Consider the following 18,681-nt stretch of genomic DNA (forward strand, 5'->3'; position numbering starts at 1 on the left):
CCTTCCTGTCTTCTCCCAGCTAAACTCTCTAGCAAAAGAATTAGCCATATTCTTCTGAGCAAGTCATACCTTTGAGTTCAGTGGCCTCCAGAAGCTTTTTCCACAAGCTGATAACTTCATTCATGCGAGCTGCCACTTCATCAGATGCGTAGTGATTGACATCTATCAACTTCTGGCCAGCTTTCTCCAGTGCATCAATACGACTCTGATTAGCAGAAAGCTCTGCTTCAAAAGCCTGATGTTTCTGAACTTTACCTTGTAAGTTTGATGGGTCCTACAGATGAAGAAAGAAAAGAACCCTTCAGTCCAAAATTAGTATCTATGTGAAGAACTTTAAAATTAGAGTACACTCATTTACATGCCAAGATACTGCCAGAGGATTTGGTGCCAAAAATATGCCTAAATCAGAACGCTTAAGCTGTTCAATAAGCATGATTACAGCATGATGGGAAAATCCCCCTTGGGGTCAGGGAGAAATCACAGCTCCTTCTGTTGCCATTAATACTGCCTACTATCAGCAACATTTTGGCTGACATTGCTTCGTGTCATTAGGCTGATTATATTAAGCCTGGTATTGCCTTAAAATGACTCTAACATTTGTCTTTGTGTCTACCTTATATGCCTCATCTGTTGCAGTTTTCATTTTTTCATTAACCCAACTCTTCAATTCATCAGAGTCTCGGAAGAACTGCTGCAGGTGGAAGGAATCTGCCAGCTGGGCACGGCGGTACATGGCTCTTTCATGAAGGGCATTTCGGCGGCTCAGCAGCTGAAACAGAAGTAAACGTTTAAAGGTTTTTAAATCCCTCAAGCTTGTAAGAACCACCACTGCATTGTACTTTCATGAGAGCTCTGCTCTATTTGCTGTCATGTACTGCAGTCATAACATTTAAAATAATACAGAAAACTATGATTTGAAGTCTAGAGTACAAATGTGTTTTAGATACTTACAGCATCTCTGCGTGTAGCAACATCATCCATGGCATAATGGTTATTCTGAATCAATTTAGTAGCAAACTCATCTAAGGCCTAAAGAGAAAACAGGTTTCCATTTACTTGGGGTAATACACATTGTTAGTGCAAGTTTAGTTAGATTAGTTCTCAAAGGTTTATCACTGTAAAACTAACAAAACCCCATTCAGATAGCATTGTTATACCCTTCTTTAAGTGTACCATCATCTTACATGTGGAAGAATGCAGATTTTGACAAACCTTCATCCACATGGGTGCTGGCATGATATGAAAGTACTGGGTTACCCAGCTCTCTGAGGCAGCAATCAAGTCCTATCCTGTCTTTTCCATTATTTTCCATTTTAGAGACACTACACATAATTTAGAGATAATACATCCCACACAACAGTGGATCATCCTACAGAGCAAACCCCATCCTCCTCTGTCATTCTCCAGCAGTGTCTCCTCCCTAGGCAACAAATTCACTTGTTTTATTTCTTGCCCATTTAGTGATCACCTAATGTAAATGTCTTACTGTGATTTTCTCCTCTTGGGCACTTAGGGATTTCTCAAAGTCTTCATGCTTCTTTAGAAGAGCTTCCACACTATCCAGAGAATCACCAAGGTCTTCATTTAGAAGAAATGCCTGAAGTCAGGAAACAAACATATTTTTATGTTTCCATGCTTAGCTGCTCTAAGTCAGCTCAAGCAGCGACAGTGATGTTGAGAAGTAAAGGATGATGTATTGGGATAGTGTTCCCTGTATGCCTCTAACAGGTTCCGAATAATTCTTTTTAGCTTGTTATTCAACCATCACTTTACAAGAGTTAACATACACAAAAGCAATCTCAAGCCAACTTGTCACAACAGTTAAAACCTTAGATGGAAACAGTCATTGTAGCAGCTGGGGCAGTCAGATAAATAACTCTGCCCAGCACCCTGCTCCCTAGTGCATGTTTAGTGGCAGTCACTCCACCCATAAACCAATTGTTTTAAGTCTACAGATGCAGCCTTGAAATGAAAATCAACTGTATGTGGAGAGTTCAAAGATGTGCACTCACTTCTTGTTTGCTCATCCAGTTGTCAACTTGTTCAGTATCTCTGTAGAAAAGCTGCAAGTCCATGCACTGCTCGTACTGTTGCCTGCGAAGCTCCCATAGTTCTAGCAAGGCAGATCTTTCATCCGAGAGGATGGTCAGCTAATGAATTGGGAAGAGGAATACAGAACAGTTTTATCTAACAGTTTGGTTCACTTCTATCCCAATGTAAAGCCAAGTTGTGACTCTAAAAAAGCGGTTTAACACCAGACTGAAAATGATCTCCTGTGTAAAGAATCCTCCTATTACTGAGAGCATCAACTTCACATAGGGCAAGCCTTTTGTTAATTTATCAAGCTTCAACGGTGGCCACAAGTTTCTGACTTCAGCCAGAAACCTCTCCTTTTCCAAACTGCATCTACAGAGAGATATTTAATGGACAATCACATTTTTGACTGCAGAGCTATTTGTAAGAAAAGCTCTTAAATTCTTCCAGGAGCTCTTGCTCTCCACTTACCTTTTCTTTAACTTCATCAGAAGCATAATGCCCAGCAGCAAGCAAAGCCTGGCCAGACTCATCAGCAGATTTGAAGCTGTCTTCATGAGCATCAATTTCTCCCTATGAAAGAGGACATGAATGAGCTGTTACCAAAATTTATCTCGGGATAGTGTCAGAATATGAAAACTGCTACTGAAAATAACACCTGAATGATAAACCTTAAGCTATCTTTAAATACATTACCCTTAACAGGAAAACTAGAATGAAATGTACTACCTTACAGTGCAGGTAAGTATAAATTCATGTGTTGAAATGAAACTAAAGGTTGATTTTAAGCTGCACTCTCTTTCCGCTTACTTATTACAACTCCTCATGATGGAGAACTAAACCAGTCATTAGCCTGAATTACTGCTATCACATCTGATTTTTAATGAAATATTATCATAAGCATTCTTAAATATTTATTAATGTATACCTACTATAGAGAAACAAAGTAAAAACATTAAATCAGGACAGCCATCTCGTACTGCATTAGTTGCCTGATCAAAGGATTCTGGTGATAGAACATCAGCAGTTCTGACTCAGAGACTGTGACAGACATACAGATCAGCTATTGAAGGCTGCTGACTGGATTTGGCTGTATAGCCATTGTACCTTGTGTTCCTGATGTCTGTCTAGAAGGGCTTCTGCTCCAGCAACGTCATTGGCAAGTTCATCAGCATTTATGAGAGCCTTCATCTCAGTCACCCAGCTGGTGAGGTCTCGGAAGTCCGCAAGAAAGCGCTGCAGCCTTAGGAAAGCACAATGAAAAATGGTTGGGAATAATTAAGTTTGCATTGTTTCTCCATCCTTACCCCACAGAAGGTGTTGCAAACATAAAAGCTGTTCCTCAGATAGAACAAAACAATACCAATTCACAGTCGGAATATTAAGTAACTAAATAGGCTCTCCATCAAAAAAAGAAACCTTTTGTAGACAGAAAAAAGGTACATTCAAAATCAATTTCTCAAAGACATGTTTTACATATAACTTATCAAAGTAAAAGGAATATTCGTGACTACAAGCCTGTATGTTGAAGACAACAGAAATCAAAAGGCAGTTCTCCAGCAGAGCGTTTAAAGGTAGCCCACGGACTGCTTGTCACAATCGTAACAGTGTGGGGTGCAGACTGACAGAAAGCTTCAGCTGCACATGCCTCAGCCTTAAAACAACAAGCAAATGAATTCTCAAATTCCTTTCAGCATGCCTGTAAGTTATTTGGCACATGCTTATCAGCAAAAGTGATCCGTTTGTTTCCCTTTCACATTTGCTGTTAATTGATGTGAAGAGATGACAAGGAAGGCAAAGGAAAAAATTATTATTGAGTCTCCACCACCATAAATCTTGCATCATGAAAAGGAGCAAACAGCAGAAAAACAAAACCAAGAAGGGTGGAAACTAACCACAAGATTAGGTTAAGTTTCTTTTTAGTGTGGCTTCTCAATAGTGATCTAAAGGACTGTGTTACATAGACAGCCAGGCTTGTGTAGAAACAAGACTGGATGGAGACAAACCCCACAGCAACAAAGCAACTGCCACAGAAACAGGTATTTCGTTTTGTTGAGGACAATACATCAAACAATAATCTTCACTGAGAATCGTAACAACTTCATCATGGACAGATTTGCAATACGTGTATTAAAACAAAGCCACATTACTTCAAATGGCAGATACCAACTCAGATGGGGGAAAATAGAAAATCAAATATCCTAAAACATCTAGGTGTCTCTTCACATAAGTAATCTACACCCAGAGAATGACCTAAAGCTGTACGTATTTATCATCTATTTATTTTACTACAAGAAGTTATTGTAAAATATAATTTGGTGAACAAAACTGCTTCTGAAAACACCAGAACCATCCCAAAATGTTGGAAATGGCATCCCTTTTTTTCTCTTCCCAAGAGCATTCTGTCAAATCCAACTGAGGAAGAAAGGTCACTTCAGCATGACGGCATTCCTACCTGTAGGAGTCATTAAGGCGAGCATGCCTCTCTGCTGCCAGAGTTCGGATCTGTTCCCAGTTGGCGATCAGCTCCTCCCGTTTCACTTGAATTTGAGAGGCATTTATTGGGTGAGACTGCTGCAAACGGTCAGCTTCTGCACAAAGGGCTTTAACCTAAACCAGGTCACAAACAGGGAGTAAGCTTCTAGCCTTTTACAAGCAGCTTACTTCTTACAAATTGTAGGTAAGAATGCATCTCGCACGGGTACCTTATCTTCAAGAGCTGCAAGATCTCTCTCCAGGCCTTCATGCTTACGCAACAACGCCTGCACACTGGCAAGGTCTCTGCCAAAATCATCTGAGGCCATCAACTGCCCTTTCTCCTTAATCCAGCTGATTGTTTCATCCACATCCCTTCAGAACAAAGCACAAATTGAAAACAGTCTATCTTGTACCGAAAAGGGAAGAAAGCAGGATGTTTTCCTGTACATATGCCAGGAGTACTGGGAGAGACACCACAGTCAGCCCTTGAAAAAAATGGACTTTAAAAACCTCAAACCCCCTTGAAGTGTATTGGCAGCCCCTCTTCAGATGGTGTCACCAGATGCAAGCAAGGAATTATAGCACTACTGAGCACCACCACTTAGTAGGTACATTTCCCACTCCGGACCTTTCTCCAACTTAGTAACAGCAAATCTCAAAATGCTGTAGATGGGGATGAGCACAGCAAGACACTGTCCAAAGACCTCTGAGAACAATTGCACTGACATCCAGCTGACAATAAAAACCTTTTAAGGCTCATCTAGGACAGAACTGGGGGGGAAAGCCCTCAGAGGAAAGGAAAGCAAAACTGCCAAGTGTTGAACAGCTAAATCAGAATGACTATTCTAAGGCAATTCTAGAGCAACAATGCCCTCTTTCAACAAGTCATGAGGAAGAATAAAGCAAAACCGTAACAGACAACAGTAGCTCTTCTCATACTACTGGATAGAGCTGAATGCCTCATTAAACATCCACACAAATGTTACATCACTTCAGCAGATCCAGCCAAGACCATACCTGTTAAAGCGCTGAACTTCAGCTGCCCCAAAGAGTTTTCCTTGCCTCTGAAGGGCAAGTCCCTTCAGACGCTGCCAGCTTGCATTTACTTCATCCTCCTTGGACTTTATCAGTTCCTCTTCAGGGTGCTGCTCCTAGCAAGCAAAGGAAAAATGCTCTTTTCCCATGCTCTGTGGTTTTATCCACTGACAAAACCGAGACACCGCTGCTTTCAAGAGATCAATTTATCAATACTATTCTTGCCAGATGATCACTCAATTCAATAGCTTCCCTCAAGCCCCACTGTGTAAACATTCAATGCTCCTGTAGTAGTTCCCTATGTACTAATTAATCAATGGGAAGAGGACTGTAAACACTATCTTTTTTTTTCCTGGAAAGCAGTACTTCCTGCCCTGTCTCCATCCTTGGTCAAGTCCAGGTAACACACCAGAAGAGAAGATATGTTAATCCTGGTTATCCAAGGGAAACACATTTAACCCCAAATACAATTTCTTTGACTAATCACTGTTCTCCACATTTTCAGGAGCATTCTCAGCTGGAGCAACTAAAACTGTTAGGCAGAAGAATGAATGAATCAAATGACCACCACTAAGATGGCCAAGTATCTTGACACATGTAGAGTAATGCTTAAAAGATCAGCTACCAAACCAGAGGGAATACAGAGGAAGTTGCAGACAAAGCTTATTGTGTTACACCAGACCACCAGACTTGCCAAAAGGGATTTTCAACATACATTAATGTTTACCTGGATAAGTTTGCCAGCAAACTGGTTCACTTCATTTACTCTTTCCTCATGAGCTGCCAGGTCTGTCTGGAACTCCTCAAACTTCTTCTGCAAAACTTCAACGTGCTCTAAATCCTGCCCGAGTTCTTCTGAGGTCACTATTGCTTCCTAGAACATTGAGGGGAAAAAAGCAAATGTCAGTACATCCTATGGGAAATCACGACTGAAATGAGGAAGGAAACTGTTCTAATTTTGAGTAGGTCAAAGAGTTAAAATCAGTGCATTTAAAGGTGGTTTTAAAACTACAAAGTTTCCTCTGCTAAATCCCACTCCCCCTCCCAGCATCTGTCCATTACTGCAGCAAACATGCAAGATCACTAAGGGTATTAGTTTTTCCTCTTGCTTGTTCTTACTAATTTTTCAAGTTACTGAATATAATCAGTTCTTCTATCCTAAGTTTTCTGTTCTGTGCATGATGATCTGTACTACAATAACCTAAATTAGTGAAAGAAAATATACACAGAAAAAAACCATACTTTTTAAAGTACAAAATAACTGCCCATGTTATTGTGGAGTACACAGTGACTAGAACTTGGTTACATTTTTAGACTGTTTATTAGCATTTGCTTCCAACTCCAGATGAAAAGTGCACCATCATATTCAGTAACAGTTAAGCAGTGTTTACAGTTTGAACCCACAGTGACACAAAATAACAAACCATTATTAAGAAAACCTCTATGATCATTTGTGGCTTTTTTTTTCTTGATAGTGTGGTTTGTGGTCTGTTTCCTCAGAGTTCAAAGAATCAAGAGCCAACAGTTCTCCTGCAGCTCATGTCCTTACAATGAATATCTAAAGATATTGCAACCATTAAGTAATTATATGCACACTGCTTGCTGGTTTGGGCTGGCTACTTTCTAGAACTGGTCATTTAGAACATTTAGAAAACACATTTGCTTTTAGATGTTGTGTATTTCCCTTACAGGAAACGTGAATTTGATTACAGTGAGAAATATGAAGGTCTCCTCAAAGCAAAGAATTCATGTTTAACTATGCTTTCCTTCATGCAAGCTTCCTCTTAGTCCAGGTACCTTGTTTTGTGGCTGCAACAGAACACATAGCAGCTGGCATGCCTATTGCTTATGCAATATGAATAAGCTAAATAAAATGTACAGGTGCCTTTAAAAGCTTTCTTTGACTACCCAAACTCCAGCAACTATACAGTGATAGACAAATTCCACACAAACACATCACATTTCACACACCAAAGGCAGGTAATAATATACCTTGTCATTGATCCAGTCCAAGACATCTTCACATTCACGTAAGTACTGCACCAGCTTCTGTGCTTGCAACAGTTTGACTCCCTTCTCTCTCATCTTTTCCAACAGCAGTTCCCATAGCCGATGCAGCTCCTGCAGCCGAGTCTAGAACAACAGAATGTTGTTATTAAAATCCTGTATCAGAGAAGATCAGATTTGTTTCCTTCCTGACCTTAACAGATGATGATTTTTTCCCCTGGAACAGTACACGCTAATCCTCAGTTTAGACACAGGGTGGACAAAAGGAGTAAGTTTCATCTCCAGTCATTAGTTTTCAAATGATGTAAAGTGATCTAAACAACACTAAATTAGAAATTACTGAATAGTTACACATTTGTTCATAATTAACGAAGCTATCAAATAGTTACATTCACATAACTATGAGTTAAACATTTTGAAATCAAATTTGATTTAAATACTATGTTGACATGAAGTCAGATCAAAAATATGCTGCTGTCCCCTTCAAATGTTCAGTCTTCTAGAGGGAATTCAACTCCCAATAAATGAATGTTGTGCTCATTTTCATATTGATTTTTATTTAAGGTGACACATTTTGTTTCCAGCCAAACTTGTGCCACTTTACAGTATTTTAACCTTTTCTCTTAGCACTAATCACTTAATATATTTAGCCAACATGGTTAAGTAACATAACACTGGAATACTAGGAGCAATTACCAGCTTTAATATAGAGTCTCTCTCTGGCTACACCTCTGCCTTTCAAAACTGTTGGGAGCAACCATAAGTTTTATAGACAATTAAAAAGAAAAACCACACTCCCACACAGACACACAACTTGCAAAACAGGAAAGTATCTGCTCCACCCATCGTCTATAACGCTTTGCTCATCGAGAATTGAAACTTGAAAGTCATGCTGGAGGAGCTTTTGAACATCGAGCATGGGCGGATACCCGTTTAATCCGCTCAGTTAGGTAGGTTTCCAGAGGGTAAAGAGCTCACACTGCTCGGTTTCCTAGCACTGCAGAAGAGGATAGGGCAAATCATCAACCAAGGAAGAAAGGAGATACTGCAGAAAGAGGTTACACAGCATTGCAAGATGTTTCACCTACTCGGATGTGGGACCCAACTTGAGTTGCTGTTACTATTGGGCGCTGCGCAGTCCGGTACGGCGTGAAAGACTGAACCATTAAAAGGCAAATTACCACTCCAAACACAACACAAATGACCTTCGCTGCAGCTACGACACACTAAGATCATCCAATTGCAAAGCATTTTTTTTCTCCCCTATTTGGAGTAGAGATCCCATTGTGATCACATAAAATAAGCATTACCTTAGCAGGGCTTTATTAATGCATTAAAAGTAATACCAAGTTTTATTGGTTACCATCTTTTCTTAGTTATAATGAAATGATGAACATGTAAGTTTGATAACCCCTACAAAAACATCACAAGGGTTCTCCTTTTAAAAAGCTGTAACAGTTCACGTCTAAAACTTATAAAGGAAAATGCTTTAAACAACTTCTTTGCATTAAATTAAAATGCAGCCACAACCAACATGGAAATGAGGTGACGTCCAGAAACAGCAGCTTTAACAAAATGAGTCCTAGAAGAAGCAGCTGGTACGCAGAGTAAGTGTTTATTGGTGGCGTATGCACATGTATGTGTGCCTGCACACACAGAATGGTTTGGGTTGGAAAGGATCTTAAGATCATTCAGTTCCAACCCCCTTGCCATGGACAGGGACACCCCACACTAGACCACATCGCCCAAGGTCATGGGGGAGTAAGAGAGAAAACACTAATATAACCGGAGGAAAACAAGAATACATAGGAGAAGGAGTAAAAGATAACCAGCAAGTCATTACCTAAACCTTACAGTTTGCTCAGACTTTTTATAACATTGATAACCGCTCAAATACTGTCAAATGTAAACCTATCTAGCGCAGCAGCAAAGATGTGACAACTACATTTGTCACTGTATTACAGAGTTTGGGAGATTTAGAGAGAAATTAAGAAACAACAGTCTATCTCAGCAAGGGACTTAAAGCAAGCTTAGCGCTTGTTACTGGGGAAGCAGCTGTCCAGAGAGATGTGTGCTGCCAAATAAACAGAGCAGACAGAGCACTGCACTTGAAGCTCACAGGAAAAGCCGCGGAACACAAATTCAAAGAGACTCAAGCGTATGGGCAGTACAACTTCAGCAAAAAGTAAAGATCACAGAGACCTGATCTGAGCCAGAGCACATAGAAATTACACGCCTGAAGTTTACTGCTATGGTTACTTATATTACTTGGAATGACTATTGCAGAAGATGAAAATGCTCTACATCAGCAAAAATCGAGTGGTCAACATCCCTGACACCAGGCCTTGTGAATCTGCTGCTTCTTGGTCTTGTGTCATTTTGGAAAGAACCACAAATACAATTAATTATTTGCCTTGTGACTTTAAACACATCTTTGAATTACTGATGATTTTGCATTCCAAGTTCCTGGGCTCCATATGCAGACAGTTCATCTCAGAACTGGATCCAAGAAGAGATATGAGCTGGGTGTTCATGAAAGAGAAAAGTCAGCTTTACAAATACAAATTCTCTAGTGATTTCTCTAACCAATCACTTGTGTAATTTTTAGAAGTGTTTTAGAATGCAGAGTTATCTGTGCAATCTGCACAAAGTGTTAAAGGAAAAGGCTGTAAAAGGCAAAAAAAAAAAGAAGTTTTAAAACTCACTCTTATGGTTTCAGATGCAAAATGGCCTTCATTAATCATCTGATTTCCAGTCTCATCCAGTTTAACGATGGCCCCTGAATTGGCCTGCACCTCAGCTTCAAAGGCTTGGTGCTTCTGCAGCTTCCCCTACAAGTAAAACATGAAAGTACATGACAGATTTGGTGCACGGTCCTCCTCCACATCTCCCAGCATCAAGTATTTTTAGTGTATTTTACACATATTCACTACCAACAACCAACCAGCAAAACAGCAGGAAACATTCCTGTATTATGTGTTTCATAGCTGGATTCAAATATCCCAATTTTAGTTACTTCATTGTGTTTGCTTTGTAAACTGCAGTGTTCAGACACCAGCTAGCTCCACTAGCTTATTTTTTACATCTTTTTAGTGGAAACAATAAGAATTAATTCATGTTTGCTCACAAAGTGTCCAACAAATTCTAGGGTTAAACAAAGCTGGTTCTACACTACACAAAGTAACTTTTCCTATGCTGATTCAGCATCTGATCATTACTAGAAATACTCCAATTATATCAGCAAAGAGGCCAGGCTTTTGAAGAACGCTTTGGGAGGCTGTGGGTATCTGCATTCATCTCTCTTCACCGCTCTCAGATCAAGTTACATTTCTGTGTTTGTTCTATCCCAGCTGACCTGGTACGCCCTAAAGTTTATAGGACAGGAAACATGAGATGGCAGCAGGACTTGCCTGTAAATTGCTTGGGTCTTTGTAATTTTCATCAGATGCTATCTGCAGTTTCTCTTGGATCCATTTTTCAAGCTCATCTGCATCACGCTGGAAAAACTGGAATCGATAGGAATCTTCAAGTTTTTGGCGCCTTAGAGAAGATAGTTCCTTGAACCTGTGGTAACGGTCCAAAACTTGTTGACGCCTTTCTTGGATATCTTCTGCTGTTTCCAGCACTTTCACACCACTTGGATCCATTTTCTGAAAGCCAAAAGAAATACATTTTGTGTGTATTCTATGACAAAGGAAGGGCAGGAGGAGATCCAGGAAAGAAAAGCCTGCTCTTTTCAAACTTGCTTGTGGTTTACTCACAGTCTTACTCTGTGTGTGCAGGTATGCGCATACAACACAAGTATCACACACTTAAATAAAAGCACGCTTCTAGCAGAAAATAATGCGAAAGGAATATTTACAAAGACATTTAACATCTTCTGGAAAAATATGGCTGCAGTCATATAAAGGCCATGTCGCCTCAAACTGCAGCATGCAAGTCTAATACAAATGTGTTTCTGGGCATATACATATATATGTAGATGTGTAGACATAAAAGGTTTCTTGCACAATGTGTACAATCTCAAAACATTTAAAACAGTCAATATAAGTAAGCTGAAGAACACTAACTTTTTTTAATCAGCAGCTAACTGGTCCACAGGTATCTATCTGTATTATTCATATACACACATCCATGTGTGTGTGATGGTTCTCCTCTCTGTTCTCTCAATTAAAACATTACAAACCCATCCTGCCACTCCCTACATTAACTTTTCAAAAGCCAATACAGAGGCTCATGATGCCTCACAGATCTGACCTTAGACAAGTCAGTCAAGGAGCATTTCATTAGGAAGTGATCCTGCTCTGACCGCTTCAACCAAAAATCCTCATACATCACTTTATATACTAAACCCTGTCACTGTTACCACAAACAGCAAAGAACTGACTGCTCTGCTTTGTTTCCTTTCTATTAAGAGTGGGATAACCTTTAATCTTCAGTCCCTAACCTTCGTAAAAGCAATTTTTCAATAGGAGACCTGTGCATTAGACCAGAATGGTAACATAAAGTAAAAAAATAGGATCATAATTCTCATCAGTTTGGGTATTTACCCATTTATTTGACAGCTCACTCTGCGTATCAAGAAGCTGCTGCAACAAACACTCTGTGCTTGGACTAGTCTGTAATTAATGGCTTGATGTACAAGCGTTTACATGAATAGCTCACTTCACGTTTTTATTATAAATCCTGTAAGCATTGAGCTAAATGTACTTCTCATCAATGTTATCGAGGATAGGGAAGAAACAGACTACAACTGCATACTAAAAGACATGGCCAATCTCTTAAAATACATTGTTAAATATTAAAACGTGATTTAATCATTAGTTAGCCACATGCTTTACTTAAACATGCACCTTGCATAATCGTTTGAGAAACACCACAGGATGGAAAGCAATCTATATGGCCGCGTTTTCTGTTTGGTTTCCAAGAGCTTGCAACGGGACCAGCTGACAGAAAGGAACATATGGGGGCGAATTCACACATTCCTGAGCTCTCTTCCAAGAGTCCCACCCTGCAAGAGGACAGCCATTCCAGCGGCAATCGCTGCGCCCGTGAACTCTGAGCCCCAACTGCATTGCGGCAGTTGAAGGAAGGAAAGAAAAGGCAGCTTTGCTTTCCCTTCCAGGCCTGTTGTCAACAGAGGGCAAGGGAAAAAAAACAACCCCGTCTATGTAGGCTGTGTGATATAAATGAAACCCAAGTTTCACCTGGCAGTGGTACCAGAGGCTCCACCTGGTTAGAGTTATCCGAGTATTAAAAGATCAAACCTCCGGACATAACCTGAGCTCAACAACACCTCTGTTTCCCTGAGAAAGCTGTGGTTTCGAGTGCTCCTTCAAACAGCATTTTCCATCCAGGAGAGCAAGTTATTGCTAAAAATCTTCCTTTCCTGCACTGACAAACTGCGTGTGAACTCCAACAGGGCTTCTTTTAAACTGAATTGTGTTCAGGAATAATGAAGTGGCAGTGAATCAAAACGTACTGCAGGATGGTGGCCTGTCTCGCTGCTTATTCTGGTTATGAACATTACCAGGAGAAAACGAAATCCTAGTTTGTCTTTGGCACACTGTCCAGTCTTCTGCTGTCCACTTGTATTTCAGTATTAGTAATGATATCCACAGCCCAAGTGATTTAAAGTCTCTTTAAATCATTATTTACAGTATTAAATGACATGAATAGTTACATTATTTAAATTACAATTTAAATTAATTCTACATCTTTAAAAACCAAATAGGAGACCTGCTGTAATGTAGCCTGGTGGCTGGTTTGCCTCTCACCACACGAGTCATGCAATCTGGCTCATCTTTTTGCGGGAATTCGTTAAAAGAAAGGCTCCTTTTGTAGCTCCAGTAAGTCGAGCTAGTCAATTGTAAAAGAAGTGCTTTGGTCTAGCAATAATAGACTGTTCTTTCCTGCAGCAGATCAGCTGACGTCAGCAAGTCTGTGCTCTGCCAGAGCGCGATCAGCACTCACTGGGGAGCTCTGAACTCGAAAGTCATCGATGCTGCAGAACGATGCAGTCTACCTCCGATGGTTTCACGCTCCAACTGCGGCACGCTCCCTCTTGAATACAAAGCAGCCCTCCAAGATGTTTCCAAACCTTCTTGGTTCAACTGCACCATTTGAAGGCAGCTAGGGTACAGCTCTTTATCCCTAGCTCGAGAGCTGCCAACGGGAAGCTGCACTTTCTGCTTTTAACGTGAAAAACAACAGCTTACACTGGGCTGTGCGCAAGTGCCCAGCCCCGACCCCAGATAACCGGCCCTGTGCGCAGAGACAACATTCCCATCGCTGCAGCCTCCAGCCCCTCCCAGCACTGCCTGCGCTGGCTGATAAGGTCAGGCACCGGGGAACCTTCCCGGCAGGAGGGACAGCACCAGCCTTCCAGGCAGCCAAGGCAGGCGTCATCGCAACCACGGCCCCAAACCAGCCCATCTGAACTGTCCCGAAGGCATTCACACCGTACTTCTGTGCTGGAAGACTAACTTTAGAAAGGCACCTGTCAGCTCAGGTCTAACTGAAAAAATAATCAGAAATGACTGCACCATCGTGCTGGTATTTTTTTCCAGAAAAAAAAAAGAAGAAAAAAAGCAATAAAAAGTAGTAAATTTAAGACAAAAAAAACCCCAAACAAACAAAAAAGAACAAGCTTACTACTCTTATCCTTCAATCTGAAATAATCAGCCGTCTCCAGACAATACAAATTACACTGAAAAGTGCATGGGAATACACAAGTGCAGGTATTTATAGCCACCGCAGTGCAACAGCCATGATGTCAGCAACACCATTCAAGTTGAGGACCAGCGGTATCGAGGTGGGTTAAGCAGGAATTACAGCGGTGCCACCAGGGCAGACACACGCAAGAGCTGTCAGCATTTCCCTCACCAAAACATGTTTTCAGGGATTTAAAATCTTGAATCTCAAATACATTTGACGCTGTATGTAAGACTTCAGTGTATTTTTAAAACCAATCAGAAGAAGCTTAAAGAATTCAACTCCCTGAAAGGCAGTCAGGTATCAGTATATATAGTAAAATAATGACTTTCTCTTAAGCCAAGTCCTGATGCATGTTATGTACATTTAGCATACGTGACCCTGGTCGTAGTCTGCAAGAGAAGCACCTTCCCTATCAAACACTCCCTGCTTCCCACGTATGCACACAAACAGCTTGATGCAATAGTTTGTGTTCATCAATATTATACACCATAAGTCAAAAGGACTGATCTTGGCTACTCCCTCCTAGGGAATGGGAATGAATTGCTGAGCTTTCTTCTGTAAGCAAAAAAAAAGGTTTCTAATATTGGATGTGAAAATAACCTTCAAAAGGAAGGGACGGGGTGGGGGGGAAGTAGTGTGTATTTATTTCCAACCTTCATTTCCCCCATTCAGCTTCCTCAAAATGCTCAGGAAGCGGCAAAACACTATGTCTGCTTCGAACACAAAAGCATCACGACTTCCTAGTTCAGCGCTATGTTATGTACCAGAACTGCAGGGAACTAAAACATAATCCTTCTGGAAAGTATGTGCAGCTCCGGGTCCTGTGAAGGAAACTACATGAGCATATGGTGTTACAAAGAAGGAACTAAAGGATGTCGAATCATACACCCTATACTAGAGACTTAAAACACTAAGGAGACAAAATTAATGCCCTGTGCTTTGGTTTGTTATGAATTTAAACCTATAAAATGAAGACATTTTAAGGGTGGACTATGTGCAGCAGAACCCTGCGCCCGAATACCCCTGGTTATTGTTATGGGAAGGTCACCTCCAACCTCTGTGAATTCCAAACCAGAGAAATGGGGCAAGCGCTGCAGTACAAAAATCCAAGATGTGCTGAAGTCGCTGCTTAATGCCACAGGCTCACACACACCGACTGCAGCACAGGTAAAATTCAAATGAGCCCCAGAATTTAAGCAGGTGCTACAGGGACACAAGAAATAAGCACTAAAACTTAAAAGAAAGGTGAATTCTGTCTGAGGTAAAGCAGGCTGCAAAGCCGGTGATGTAGGCTGATTAGAGGGGCTGTGCGCAGCCTTAGCCAGGCACTGTTGGAATATGGAAGACGATTAAAGACCTGCTCATTTTTAGGCATTCAGTCTTGAAATCTTAACTGCATTATTCAAGCAGGAGCAGAATTTCCTACCTGCATTTGGTGCCTTTGTAAGGGTTTCTTTGGCTTTGCTTTGCATTTAATATCACCACAGAGCTTTGATAAAACTATGCAGAGCTGGCAAGGACCGCACTCTGCTGAGACTCCAGAGAAACTCCCTTGACTGCATTGCAGGAATGCAGAGTTTACAGGTAATGTGATCTTATATAATTAACCCCAGCATTTTCCAACCCCCTTTTGTTATCTTTCCATTGTAATATTAATTGCAGTATAAACATTTACATTACTATCCTTTCCAAATGAAACCTAGTTGCTTGTGTTGCCCAGCTGAAGGCTGGTCCCTACATCCTATTTATTTTACCACCAACTGGACAAAAACCAACAGAGAATATAAACAGTAACACCACAAAAATACAAAGGATTATAAATTCATGCAAGTGGATGGAACAGGAATGAAATCCAACTGCAGATGTGGAATGTTCCCCAATGTAAATCTTTTCACGGTTGCTTTGTAGAGGCTTTAAGTAAAAAGATACCACTCAAGTACTTTTTAAAGCTAAAATTAATCCACATCAAACCCCGACCAGACTGAAGTAGATAAAATGTTCACACGTCATGCACCACAGACAGGAATCAGGAAATTCAAAGGGTTAAAGGAAAGGCAGATCAGACTCAACACTGAGGTGCAAATAAAGCACCTGCTGTATAGAACAAATTCAAACAAATGGGGCTTTGTTACAAACAGGTCACTGCAATACAGACAGGCAAAGTATGGCGATGACACTTCATGCATGATGTAAAAATACCTGGACTTTGACTTTACGAAACGATGACAACATGATGAAGGAATGTAGAGTCTAAAAGGGAGGGGGAAATCAAGATAACGTTCAACTAATGACTAGCATGAGGACATGGCTTAATTTGTTTTCTCTTTTTCCCCTGACATCCACAGTCTGTCACAGCACACGTTTCATACTTCCCTTTTGATTCCTTGCCACATACAATTTGGCATTATTGTTCTGTGAACAACAGACCTTCCCATGCAAAAAAAAGGTTATAAATATCAACTGAAAAGTGAATTCATTTGGTATGTACTAACCTTTCCAGTTAGTTAAAAAATCCAACAAAACAAAGCAAAGAGAGTCATCTGGAATTGGAAAACAATGCTTCTTGCTGTGGCATGATCAAGTGCGGTCGCTTAATTTAACGACACAAGCTCAATAAGGAGGTTTTGAACACAAGTATCAATAAAGATGTTTATTTTCAACTACCACTGGAAAATATGCAGTAAGGTATTTTTGAGATGGCTGACGCTGTAGCTGCTCAGTGCATCTACCCACTCCATTTCTATCTGAACATTCTCTTGCCTCCCTTAATCTTACATTTTCCCCATGAGAGCACTGTGATCCCTGCAGCAGCTCGGGGCCAACTGCAGTTATGTGCCTTTGTGCCTGCTGAAGCCACTGCATGTCTGGCGTGGCATTTGCATAGCTTAACACGTATCAGTTGCAGGAGTGAGCAGGCAGCGCGCCGCTCCGCTTGATCCATGCTCAGCTACGGGAGCACAATGCTGGACTCCGCTTGGCAACCTCCATCAGCGGCATCTGCAGCCTGCTCCACCCCATTCTTCTGCTGCCTACACTCCAGGGGCAGATGGCAAAACCAAACTCCCACACTAGACTAACACACAGCAGAAAAAAGGGAGGAATTCGTATTATTTCCTCCAATGCAGAGGAAGCAATGAATTGCACCCAAAAGGCAATGTATTTATGAATAGAACAAATACAATCCCATAAACACATTCAGTAGACAAAAATAAGGCAGCAAAGGTACTAAGCCATTCGCATCAATTTGCTAAGGTTAATTATAAATGTGATAGTTGAGAATTAGCAATGTCAGACCATGAGGGACCACCCTGTCACAAGAGATTTAATGCTTCTCCTGCCTTTCTAACAAACAGGGGAAAGAAGTCCTAAAAACGCTTAAAAGCCAGTTTTTGTCATTCAACATTTTTGTTACTGTCATTACTTTCTGTTATTAAAAAATAAACCCAAATATGTTTGTTCACTTCATGCACTACGGATCTCGTAGAAGTATAACATCTAAATCTGACCTTAAAATGCAATTTCTATTTCAACAGCCAATTGATATATATATACATATATATAACATATATATATATTTTGTTTCTTCAATAGGAATGGAAATAAATTACTTCTTGGGAACAATGTAACCTGTTCTCTTGGTTTATCCACAGCTTAACAATTCCATTACCACAGTTGCAGCTCCTGCACACAACGCAGCAGAAAGCATCTCATTTTCAACCTTTTGTTCCTGCTTTTTCTCTGCACAATTTCTAAGTAAGGACAAATGAAGATTCCATGGAGGAACCCATTGCTCGTTGCATTTAAAAGCACACAAATCACACAGTGGGATTTGCTATCTGTTTTGAACAAATCCGAATCCCTGACCAAGGCCTTTCACTGAATACAGCCATCAGAATCTTCTGGCACTTTGCTGAAAACAAAATGCCAAAAGGAAATGGATTATCTGTTTTCCAGAAAGATACAGAACCATTTCAGGCTGAGCAGGATTTCTGGCTTTGTCTTTTTTTCACCCTCCTAATGTGTTCTGCTCATTCGCCATCTCCAGACAACTGCTCTCCAGAACCTACTTAAATATGTATGAAAGACTGCTCAAGAGTCACGTACCTTTTAGACTGGAACACGTATCTGTTTTACGGTAAAATATCTACTAAAACCCCAGAACAGTTAACATGGACCTGCTGAAAACACGTACAGTGATAAACGCTTAGGCTTTTCCTTAAATATCAGGGCAAATGATTACACTGGTGGTACCTATTTATGATCTAGCAGTGTAGATTTATATCAGTGTAAGCAGGTAAGGTGTATTCAGGCAACAAACTGAGAAACAATTGACTGTCATTAATTTATATTAAATTAAAATGGGAAAAAAGTTAATAAGAGAAGAAGAAATCCTGATTCTTTCATGAAAGA

The 18,681-nt window shown here is 40.5% G+C and overlaps 1 protein-coding gene across 10 annotated transcripts in view; it reads right to left on the minus strand.

The window, feature by feature from the left end:
- Positions 1-18,681, minus strand: part of SPTAN1 (spectrin alpha, non-erythrocytic 1) — a 51,387-nt gene that overhangs the window by 31,704 nt on the left and 1,002 nt on the right. For 4 of the 10 annotated variants that reach the window (XM_061477029.1, XM_061477028.1, XM_061477026.1 and 1 more), the window contains exons 1-15: positions 16,471-16,742; positions 10,965-11,204; positions 10,260-10,385; positions 7,540-7,680; positions 6,275-6,421; positions 5,530-5,663; positions 4,740-4,884; positions 4,490-4,644; positions 3,142-3,277; positions 2,506-2,607; positions 2,013-2,150; positions 1,487-1,597; positions 952-1,029; positions 614-769; positions 70-274 (exon numbers count right to left, since the gene is read on the minus strand). In XM_061477029.1, the coding sequence (XP_061333013.1) occupies positions 70-274; positions 614-769; positions 952-1,029; positions 1,487-1,597; positions 2,013-2,150; positions 2,506-2,607; positions 3,142-3,277; positions 4,490-4,644; positions 4,740-4,884; positions 5,530-5,663; positions 6,275-6,421; positions 7,540-7,680; positions 10,260-10,385; positions 10,965-11,204; positions 16,471-16,503 (2,047 nt within the window). In that variant the 5' untranslated portion in view covers positions 16,504-16,742. Of the gene's footprint in view, positions 1-69; positions 275-613; positions 770-951; positions 1,030-1,486; positions 1,598-2,012; positions 2,151-2,505; positions 2,608-3,141; positions 3,278-4,489; positions 4,645-4,739; positions 4,885-5,529; positions 5,664-6,274; positions 6,422-7,539; positions 7,681-10,259; positions 10,386-10,964; positions 11,205-13,293; positions 13,490-16,470; positions 16,745-18,681 lie in introns of those variants that run through there. The other 6 variants (XM_061477020.1, XM_061477019.1, XM_061477024.1 and 3 more) reach the window with 4 other exon arrangements.

This window comes from Pezoporus flaviventris, unplaced genomic scaffold, assembly GCF_033815535.1.
Source record: "Pezoporus flaviventris isolate CSIRO_AGI_PZ_B2104156 unplaced genomic scaffold, CSIRO_AGI_Pfla_v1 ptg000097l, whole genome shotgun sequence".
NCBI lineage: Eukaryota > Metazoa > Chordata > Aves > Psittaciformes > Psittacidae > Pezoporus > Pezoporus flaviventris.